General features: G+C 30.3%; 1 protein-coding gene across 4 annotated transcripts; it reads right to left on the reverse strand.

The window, feature by feature from the left end:
• Positions 1–271: 271 nt before the first annotated feature.
• Positions 272–11,621, reverse strand: LOC143256301 (protein HGH1 homolog). Of its 4 annotated transcripts, none has more exons than XM_076513368.1 (6): positions 11,427–11,621; positions 10,267–10,361; positions 8,587–9,001; positions 7,666–7,787; positions 3,239–3,429; positions 272–2,298 (listed from the first exon to the last, which is right to left on the reverse strand). In XM_076513368.1, the coding sequence occupies exons 2-6, from the start codon at positions 10,355–10,357 to the stop codon at positions 2,065–2,067; spliced, it is 1,053 nt and encodes a 350-aa protein (XP_076369483.1). In that variant the 5' UTR covers positions 10,358–10,361; positions 11,427–11,621; the 3' UTR covers positions 272–2,064. The 4 variants fall into 4 exon arrangements, with proteins under 4 accessions (XP_076369483.1, XP_076369486.1, XP_076369484.1 ...); XM_076513371.1 differs by having other exon boundaries at positions 3,174–3,429; XM_076513369.1 differs by having other exon boundaries at positions 11,331–11,609.
• Between the last annotated feature and the right edge of the window lie 211 nt (positions 11,622–11,832).

Below are 11,832 nucleotides of genomic sequence, written 5' to 3' on the forward strand. Positions count from 1 at the left end.
GCAACACTGATTCTTTCTTTTACATTGTTTCAAATGAAATGAATAATTGTAATGAGGAGGCCCCTTCAGTGTGCAACACTGATTCTTTCTTTCAAATTGTTTCAAATGAAATGAATAATTGTAATGAGCAGGCCCCTTCAGTGTGCATAGTTGAAGTTTTGACCTCACTATCAGTTACACCAAATTTCATTTAAGTGAAGATGTGCAGTTGCAAGTAGAACATACAAGTTACTAACTGTAGTTAGACCAAAGAAAACAACAGAGACTGAAATCCCACAAAAATACATCAACTTTTATTTACATTTTACTTATAAAATACACTTACATTAAATAACATCAACTTTTATTTACATGTTACTTATAAAATACACTTACATTAAATACTGTTACTTCTTTTAGAAATTCTTCTATAAGCTCATCAAGTTACCTGTCTCTCAGTACTTTCTCAATCCACATATGATATATAAAAATGTTATAGTTACTAGTTCAAGTTACAAATTCTCTTTAATTCCATATCTTTTGACATCATTATTCAAAGGAGAGAAACAGCAGCTTTAACTTACTTCAATGGTGAGGAGGTGACCTGGCTTCATTGTAAGAGGAATAACATCTTGAAAGCATAACTAATTCTTGCTGGACAGCTTCATGGAGATCTCTCTTTACCCCTTGAGAACTCATCCATTAGTCCCAGAGAACTTACTTTTCAGCTTCAGACAAAAGTTTTTATACAACGCTTCTCTGTATTCTTACAAGTTTCCAAGTAGTGTGCATAGTTACCTGCATGTAGCTCTGACACTTCATTGGTTTATATATGTTGTAAAATTCTTTTTTGTAACCTTTTTTGTGTTACTAGAGCAGCATCAGTAACTTGTCATGATCAAACTTGTGACCGTCCTTTGCTGGGGTTCATCTAAATCTATTTATGGATGTACTAAGTGTCAGTTTTGGTTTTTATAACTCTGATTTGTGATTCTTAATATGAACTATCTAACTATGCTTTGCCTGGCTCTTAAACCGATTTCATAATTTCTTCATGGGTGTGTGTGCCACACCAAGGAACCTTTATTATGTAGATTATTTATAGTTTCTGTCTTAAATACTGAAGAAATTGGATAAAAATATTTAATAATACCGGACTGCTTTACAACAGCAATTGATAGTATTTTGAAGAAAATTAAATTTGAAAAAAAAATCTTTTGTGGGCTTTTATTAAGGTATAAAATTTTATCAAATTATAAAATGGTAATAGCATACAGTTCTTTATTAACAGCTTTTGTAAAAATATAAATATTAAAAACACAGTTAATATTTCTGTCACTTATATATATGTTCAGTGTATGCTTCATTTTCTGTTTTTCTCCAGAGGGTGCTGCTTGTAGGATATCCCTGTTCTAAAACTACCACAAACTGATGTCTGAAATTAGATCAATTAAAATTTGAAAACTTACTCTCTTATCACCTGGGCCTTGGCAACTACTGGACTCTATTTAAATTTAATATAGCAATAAATAAGTTTTTTATATTTCTCATTTCAAATCATGTTATTTCTACAACTTTCTGTACTTAGAGCAAATTACTACTGTAAATGTAATTTGTTAACCTGAAGTCACACCTTCTGTGTTTGTTTTTTGATTATGCAAAAAAGATCAAATATACAATTCATTTATAATAAGCATAAACCAAACCAAATTTTCATGGAAGAATTTTTAAACAAGACAGTAACCCTTAAATTTAACTTCCATACGGTTACGTATCCTTCTTGTAATTTTAAAATGTTTACAATTATTCAGGCTTTTTGATATATCTGTTTTGAAAATTAAAAACATAAAGAAAAATTTACATCAAAATGAATCACGTGTTTTATAAAATAAAACATCTTGTATTTTACTTAAATTGAAATATTCTAAATAACATCAAATGTGGTCAAAACATTTAATTAAAGACATCCTGAAGCAGAAAGATCTTTTGAATGTTTTGATCTTTTGTTATTAAAATAGTAAGTATAAACACAATTATGTTAATTTGTGTGTCACATGTTTTATTCTTGGTTGGAAAATGTACATTTCACTCTATATTTAAAAGCTGTTTGTCTTCTTTTTCAAACTTTTCAGTAAGTTCAGGAGGTATTTCCACATTCTTAAGGTTTTCCATTCCAGGATCATCTCCAATCAAGATATCCACAAGGTTTTCACAAGCGAACAACACAGGATAACACTTCTCCCATTTATGTAACTCTCGCATAATAATGTACGTCTGTTTATCCCGTAGAAAAGTTCGCCCATATTTTGTAGCACACAGCTGGAATATGATATAAACATGAATATTAACTGAACATTCATATTGTAACATGAATATTAACTGAACCTTCATATTGTAACATGAATATTAACTGAACATTCACATTGTAACATGAATATTAACTGAACATTCATATTGTAACATGAATATTAACTCAACATTCACATTGTAACATGAATATTAACTCAACATTCACATTGTAACATGAATATTAACTCAACATTCACATTGTAACATGAATATTTCAGTAATTTCTACATATGATACCAAGAATTAGGGGGAAGAATTACTAAAACTGATATAATTGTATTACAGAGTAATATTAAACACTTTCATTCAAGACACCAATTAATACCAAATGAAGCTGTAGTAATAGATTGATTTACTTTTGAATATAGTGTGGTTTACATATTGTAGCATATTTACATTCATTCATATTTCTTACTATTTACAAACAAGAGAAAGTTATTTTCTTATCCCTGTGCATTTTTGCACCTTAAAACCAATGACGCTGTTTGTACGGATGTTGATTAGTTTACCTTCAAAATTAACATGATCGCAGAGCAAAATATATGTTATTTAGGGCAGAGTTCTTTTATGTAAGACAGTAATGCTTTAATATAACCTACATGTGACTGTGTATTTATATTTTCACTAAGGATTTCATATCTTAGCATTTCTAAAACACATTATTATTATTGGTACTGATCTCAGGCATATATAACTTATTTGTTAATAGGCACAGTGATTCTGGTGTGCCTCAACTTAATGTGTTTCAATTAAGTGTTGGTTATAGTTTACACCTCAGGCATATGTGACAGCTATATATAACACTGTAATGATTATACAAAGTTAGCTTTTAGGCACATACATACATCAATATGTGTGTGTTCTTCAGTTATGATGATGAGATAAACATAACATAAAATTTGGAAAACACCTGAGTAACTGCTTCTATCAACATCTTCCTTATATCTGGTTCTGGTTCTCGCTCCTTATCATCACTAAGGTACTGAAGATCTATTGGTAATTTTTCCATCTCATCATCTGGAAACTGCTCTGGTCCTGCTAATGGAAGCAACAGATGAGGCAGGATGTCCACACTGTCTCCTAGTAACCATTCATGACGATCTGAAAGTATGCACCGATTCTGTATTTAATTCTAACACAGTTTTAGAACACCATTAACATTTATATCTGGAAAAACCAAAATAAAATTATATCAAGAATAACTTCATCTCAGTTTGGTGTAAGAAATAAATGTAGATCTCCAAATATCAGCTTTCATTTATGTTGTGTGATTGAAAAACCAACAACATGGCCCCTGAAGGTTTTATTACTCAAAGAAATGCACCAAGAGTACAATAAATACAATTATATTAATAATATTTATGTTCTTAATGGATAATTATTTATGAGCATTTGAAAGAGACAAACTTACAGTGAATAAGGACTGAAGTTAAAAACAATGTTATTAGGATCACCTCCATAAGTTTTCTGTTCATTGGTAGCACTAGGATAGCTTGGACAGTTTGTCAAAATGATATTTTAAACATACTCAATAAATTATAATATGAGTACTATATAGTGTTCCTTTTATAACAATATCTACATAATGACTGAGTTCACGGAATGTCTATAACTTTTACAGCAAAAAGTTTGAATTTGTTCTTTATTCCTTTCTATTACATAACATCATCAACCAACATAGTTTCAAACAGACTGTCCACTTTTATAAGTGTTATTAAAAAAAATCATAATTCTAGTGTAAATGATGTTATCATTACCTCTTGAAGTTAGCTTTCTTACAGACATATGGTGTCCCTTTACCACAGTTACACACAGCATGAAATGGGGATTACCAGTCAATAACAGATACAAAGTAAATATATTACAATTATAACCTCACTGTATTTAGAACTTCACTATAAATACAATCTTTCTATGTCTACTGGAACAACACATAATAAAACAACAAGCAAACAAGTACAGAAAAAAGTATTCAAAGAAAGATGTATATGTAGGGATGACTAATACAAGTTCTTCACACACAATACAAACAAGATAGTTTGTTTATTTTTGAATTTTGCACGAAGCTACATAAGAGCTACCTGAGCTCGCCATCTCTAACTTAGCAATGTAAGACTAGAGGGAAAGCAGCTTGACATCACCACCCACCGCCAACTCTTTTACCATTGAATAGTCCCACATTATAACGACCCCATGGCTGAAAGGGCAAGCATGTTTGGTGCACGGGAATTCAGATATTTGACCCTTGGATTATGAGTCAAGCGTATTAACCACCTGGGCATGCTAGGCCTAACAACATAGTACAGATGGCATTTGTATCATTATAATTGCCCATACAAGAATTAACACACAGCATTTAGTTTAATTTATCATGTTTTCCTCTAGTACACTGTGTGCCTGTGTTATAGGGTGGATGATGAAAATGCCATCCCTACATTTACTTCATTTTTTGAAACGTTTTTTCTTTACTCTTTCAGTAAGAATGATCTATGGTTCCTTCACTGATGTTATGTTAAAATACCTGACCATAAGCTAAAGAAGCTATTGTCTGATGACTGAGCATGGCAGGAAAGTACAGGTACGTGCACTACTATCTTGATTTACGTAAAATAACAGGATAACTGTGGAGACCATAGATGTCTTCATTAATACCAGTTATTAAAAATTCCATACAAACAAAGTACAACCCACCATATAATAGAAACAACTGGTCTTTCAGTTGAAAATGTACATTTCATTGGACTGTCTCTAGGCATGTGCACAACTAATTAATGGAAGAAAGGTAAATATCAACCCATTTTGGTTGGCACCTGTTCTTCTCTTAACAAGCTATGGTGACAGAGTTCCACACTTTCCATTACAGGAAATTCTATGGCACACACAACTGGGGTTTTCAAAGGCAGCATAGAGCAAATAAACACAGAACACACACAAAAGCAAAACTGAAACTATACTATCCAGACATTTTTATGATCACTTAAATTACAATTTTAAATACCATTAATCGAGAGTATTTTTACAAGTGATGTAACAACAAGCATGTGTAGAAAGGTAGTTTGTATGTCAACACAAAAATATAAAGAATCATTTCTTAAACCTGTAATTTTCTGTATGTTCTGTAAGAACTATTTTCATGGTTTCCTAACATTTATCACCATGTCTTATAAAATTTCAATTTTATATTTCTCTTCATTATTAGAAGTACCCACATGAAATACTGTTGAGTAAGTAGCCTCAAACCTCTCCCGATAAGCATTTAGTGTCACTGTCCAATGGGTAGCCTCTCCTTGGGTTTGAGGAGTTAAGAAACATAACTGTATTCTGTATATTATTTTACTTGCAAGTTAGCTACTTATATTTGCCAAAAACTTGTATATATCATAAAAGCAACCCATATTTAATATCAGACATGGAAATTCTCACTTGTTTGTCCACAATAGTAGAATTATTCACATGTTGACCTAGGCTTAACACAAATGACAAAACTTGTACTACTAAACACACTGCTTGCTGTCTTATTTTCTTCCTTAGTGTTATCACGAACATAACACTAGCACCATGATTAGGCATAGTACTAAACATGTTAAAAGAATCTATAACTCTCACTCTAAAAGAATGTTACTTCTTTCACATGTTTAAAGTGGTTCATAAGTGTTGCTTCTCTGATGATGTTAATGTCAAAGTTATTTAAATACATCTTCCAATGCACTGTATGTTTCTATCGTAACTATAACTGTGCACCAGTGAGCCAAATCACACTGGAAATATACAAACTCATAATTAATCAGTCACTGTTAAAGAACACTGGTGTTAAAACTTGAGATTTCAATTATACTGAATTATGCACATACTTAGTACTGGTATGTGTATTTTTCAGAAGTGTGATATTTATGAACTAATTAAAATGAATTGTGGAAATACATTCAAAGTCCCTTTTGAACTGATTCAAAATAATGAACAAACTAACTACATGATGGAAGAACAAACTAGCCTAATAACAAACCAGTAAAAAGGTCCAAAAAATCTTCAACCAAGTATGATTATCCTTCCAAACTTTCTTAATCAAATTCACATACTCAAGTATGATAACTTGTCTATGTGTTAGCTTTCTTATCAGTTAAACTTATTAACTGGAAAAGGCTAGAAGATAGAAAAAACAACAACCACAACTATGGTTTACTTTATTCATTTTCATTAGCTACAGATAAGTTTTTGTTAAACCATTGGCTGAACTATGTATAATTATACAGTTCATATTATGACATTCTGATCAGAATTTATACTGAAACATAATTTTTTTCAACCTGTATTTCATGTTTAAGACAAACTACTATTGAGAAAAGTAACTTCACACTGTAAGTCTAGTAATATTTCACTTCAAATAACTTTTAAAACTACATTCTAGGTGTGTTGGTTTCATTTCAGTGAATCAAATGAACTCATCTTTGTAAGTGATTAATAAACTGAATTTGTTCAACTGTTTTGCATAATTATATGTCAATCATAAACATAAAAAAAACACATTTTTATTAAAATAAGTTATACATTTATTAATAATATAAGCTGGCACACAAAATGGATAAAACTGACAATAATTTAAGCACGTTCCATGACTCTCATGTACACAATGAATTATTCCAAGACTTTTAAGGCCTAAATATTTTAGTCTTTAAATTCCAGAACCTGTGAAAACCCTGTTTTTGAGTGTATAGTTTCATTACTACATCCTTGACCTCAATAGTTGAGCTTTTGTACAGTTTTGATTAAAGCTAGCTGTTGGCATCTAACATTTAGGCTAAGCATATTTTGGTTCTGTTTAAAATGCAGAGGACCCACAGTCTTCATCCTGCTGCCTCTCTGAGGTTTCATAACATCTAACATTTAAGCTAAGGATATTTCAGTTCTGTTTAAAATGCACAGGTTCCATAGTCTTCATCCTGCCGCCTCTCTGAGGTTTCATAAATTGCAGAATGTGCTGACATTCTTTACAAACTATTGCCGTACAACCAACATATGGAGTCTCGATTAAAGATGCACTTCCTATGCTATCATCTTTTATTTGTCTTATACTTTTGGCAGACATGATGCCTGAAACTGAGACACCACAGGAGCAGTGAAAAAATTACACACCTGACAATGAGGTTAAAACAATTTACATTTTCATACTTAAAAGAAGGAATGTTAAACAGCCTATTAAAACTAGTGGTTGTGTTAATTTTTTGTCCAACTAGTATACAAATACAGCAAATGTATTAAATCTTTCAAACAATTTTCATCTTCTTCGTGACAGCTAAATATGTCATTTATTATATATGTAAATACACATTGGTCCCTCACCTGTATCAAAGCAACAATTTCTTAATACTCCCACAATTCCTGCACGTCTTACTCTCGAACCCATGTAAGTAGTAAAAGGCAACAACCGTTGAAGCCAGCAGAGGTCTTGATCCATTAACATTCTGGAAAAGTAGAATACTTTACAAAGTATTTATTATACCCAGTACTAATAAGAAGGATTCAAACAAGAATGCTAACATTTGTTGAAATATATAAAATTATTGATACATGTGCATCCTTCTGTTGTGTTCCAATAATAAAACTAGGACTAATGGGTGCTATTCCCATGTTTGTATGAGGCCTACTGAAACTGTCAGAAATTGAACTATCTAATAATTTATAAAACAGTTCTTGATGCATGATAATAGCTTTAATTTTATTCATACATCCTCTAATAGTATCAAGTTTCAAAATTTGTCAGCACCTGCTATGTATTTAGATCACAATATACAGTTTCAGACTGCATGTAATAATGCGACTTTTCCAGACATAAATGTTGGGTAAAATTACTTTCTTTTTAATAATGGTTCTGATACTTCTATCATAAAAATATACCAAGCAGTTTATTCAATTCTGTTTGATAAGTACTAACTTATTAAAAAAAAAAAAATTGATGTGTTTTCAGTGCTCATGCATTCAAAATGGTGCCAAAAGTTGAGCCGAGGTTTACTTGTTTTTTTTAATATAAATATGATGCAACACAACTCTTATGAAACTGTGCCTTTTAAAAGCAAGGCAACATGTAACATACCATACACCTTATCAGTATAACTGTGCAGTTTACAATTAATAGTTGTTTATCAAAGTATGATTTACATGCTTAAGAACTTGTTCATTTCCTACCAATACTATATATTAAAAAAAGAAGTCCAGAACTTAAGATTATTTTTCTATTGGATCAGTCATGCAAGTTATACTAACTCTCGGACAACAGATAACTGTGTTAAGTTACATAACACAGATGCTAGATAATGGTAGTCTGTATGGTGGTCCATGTCACATAACACATCTACTAAATGTTCCAGTCTCTCTTTTTGAAGATACAGTACAACTTGTTCACAGCAAGACTTCCAGTGGGTGATATTAGATAAAACTCTACATGATAAATCAGCAAGCTTCTCTTTATGAATAATCCATTTGAATAGTTGGTCAGTAACTGGAATATCTTTAACTACATGCTGAGTAAACAGTTCCTCCGATGTCATATTTATCAGGCACTTTAAAACACTCTCTCTTAAAGATTCGTTTTCTTCTTGAAGCAGTTGACACAAAACACTCACACATTTTTCACTTGCTTTCAAAAGACAGTTCAGTCCGTCTCTTGTACCTGTTAAACCTGATGAAAAAAGAAAATGTTACAGAATTATGCATGTGCAAATATATGAATAGTGCAAAACAGTTGAAAAGATTCATCTTCATATCTCTACAACTCAACACTTTGATCAAAGTTTACAAAATATTCTACATATTGTAGTCAAATCCATATTAAGTTATAGTTGCACAGATAAATGTTATAAAGTACATGCAATACTTCTCACAACAAAGTGTCTTTTAATATGGTTTTATAGTTTACTTTCAATAAACCAACAGTTGTTCTTAATATAGTTAAACAATTTTCTCATTCTAAGTCACAAATTAAAGTTGTTTTCAATTTACATGACTTATCTCAATATATCTACAAACTATGTACAAGTTTGAAACACAAACTAAATCATTGATTCAAAGCTCTAAACCTTAAATTTCTCATATTAATGCTCTTTAGACTGTTCTGAAAACTACTAAATGTTACCATTCAACACATAGAAAAAACAAAGGATCCTTCGGAAAGTGGCAAATGGAGGTCCAATTCAAACGTTAGCTTCCTTACATTACTTTCCCAAAGCTCTAAAGGTATATGCCAAGTTTGGTCAAAATTGTTTCAACTCTACAGGTCAAGTCTGGTGACAATCATTTCAACTCTAGATGTCAAGTTGGGTGATTACAATAGTCCCAGCACTACATCCAACTTTGGTGACAACAGTTCCACTTGTACAACATTTATAAACGATTATACACACTAACTTTAGTCCAAAAATAGTTAAAAAAAAAAGAAAAATTGGTTTTAAATATTTGTATTTTAAATGTTCTTTTATTGATTTTCATGTCTCATAACATTATCACAATTCATGGGTACCCTTGTACACTCATTCTGAAGAAAAATTAAAAATAATAAACTTAAATCAAATTTTATTTCAGGAAATTATTAATTCTTTTCTTAAGCTTTTAATAATGTGCTTACCTCACCACTACTAATGTCTTAACTGGAAGCAACCCTGTCTTTTACAAATATTAATTTATGTCCCATCATCTTGTTCTTTTCATAATACAAAACAAATAAAAGGCATTTAATCTGTCATTCCAACAAATAATCCTGCAAAATTCAATACGGTTATCTTTCTTTCTTTCTTTTCTCAAGAGAAAACAGACCTTATCATACCCCTCCCACAACCACCTAGACTAATCTTAGTAGCCCTCTAAGTCTTTATTACTGTTACTGCTGTTGAACTTTATAAATAACTGTCTGTTTTTATAAACCAGGATGGTTAAGAAACAAATATCTACCTGACAAATTCTCTAAAATATGTTGTCTGAAAATCTGCGATTCTGATTTCTCGAGTATCTGTAACAATTCCTCTAAAGCTGAGTCCTCCATCTTCCTAAAATAAGAAATATTTGAATGAATTATCCATCAGTAATTAATCACAGGAACAAACCAAAAACTAAGCTCAGATAAATATCAGTTCAGAACATTATTAAAATGAGATTCATACCTATTTAATAAAAAAATTATTTTTTTATTTACTCAGTTAAAGTTTTAATTATTCATTTTTAAAATGAAACTTTAAAAATATTTTTCAGTTTGATTTGAGTGAACTATAACATGTAAAAAATATAATAAAGGTATGTTGTATTTTAAATTAATTATAGGTTTTAATTACTTTACAATTCCACTTTCTATATATTTATACAAAAATGAACCATACGAACATGTGAAGAACAAGTATTAATAATGAAATCAATATGGTTCACTTTTCAGTTCATCCCTGATCATACAGTGATATTACAATAAATATCTAATAATATTTTTATATATTTAATAAAACAATATCAGGAAGCAAATTACAATACATTCATAAAAAATCCAGACAATGTTTCTGAGAAATAACCTGAATATATGTCCCTGTCTTTTTCTAAGTTTGTGGTTGCATTTATATGGAAATATACCTTTCTTTTAATATTTTGACTTTCACATAACATGTATTATCAAATGTCACGTATTTAACCACACTTTTAGGTCTACATGCTAAACAAGTACCAAACATTCTGTATGATTCCTTTTATTCTATTATTAGCATCAGTAAAGAGTAGACAAATTACAATGATCTTATACATATATCACTAATAATGTGAAACTCAAACTCTTATCTTGGATTATACTACTACTAATAAAGATTACCTACTACAAAAAAATTCATGAATTACCAGGGAACGTTAATAATACAATAAAATATAAATATTGACAACTAAATACTCTTTGCAATGCATCCACAATATTAATTTAATAGTACAGGTATTGTTATTGTTTAATTATAAGTTACATTGTTACTAATAATGTTTGTACTTACTTACAAACAATCCAACAACGTTAGTTACATATACAATTCAAGAGCATTAGTAATACCTTGCCCGATGTTTGGGTTAAACAAAATGTCATACATTACCTATCATCAAATTTAACTTCTATTTCGTTGCAGTTGAATTAATATATAATTTATATTGGCAAGGTTATATATATATAATATATATATGTAAATGTTTCACAGAAAAATATTAATATTTTAACTTTTTACAACAGTTTCTAATTCACACCATGACTAACTACACCTCATCAACACACAACGCTACCTAACCCCAATTCATATTTCATTTGCAGATATATCTCCATCCGATGCTGGTATTTATTGCCCATAAATTAAATATTGCATTTTGTGAAAAAACATATATATAACATAAAATGCATGAAATGATAAAAAAACTAACTATTACAAATCTGTATTAATTTTTGATATTCAAATTTATGTTATTCCAATAAGAGTAATTATCCTTAACTTCTCACCAAAGCAATCT

The sequence above is a fragment of the Tachypleus tridentatus genome, chromosome 7 (assembly GCF_004210375.1).
Source record: "Tachypleus tridentatus isolate NWPU-2018 chromosome 7, ASM421037v1, whole genome shotgun sequence".
NCBI lineage: Eukaryota > Metazoa > Arthropoda > Merostomata > Xiphosura > Limulidae > Tachypleus > Tachypleus tridentatus.

What these genes read in the sequence shown, in the direction of transcription:
- LOC143256301 (XM_076513368.1), bottom strand. Translation starts at nt 10,357, where the DNA reads ATGGAGGACTCAGCTTTAGAGGAATTGTTACAGATACTCGAGAAATCA. An exon ending in CAGTTATCTGTTGTCCGAGA is followed by an intron (nt 7,788 to 8,586) that starts GTTAGTATAACT and finishes CTACTTTTCCAG; the next exon opens with AATGTTAATGGATCAAGACC. An exon ending in TGATAGAAGCAGTTACTCAG is followed by an intron (nt 2,299 to 3,238) that starts GTGTTTTCCAAA and finishes ATCATATTCCAG; the next exon opens with CTGTGTGCTACAAAATATGG.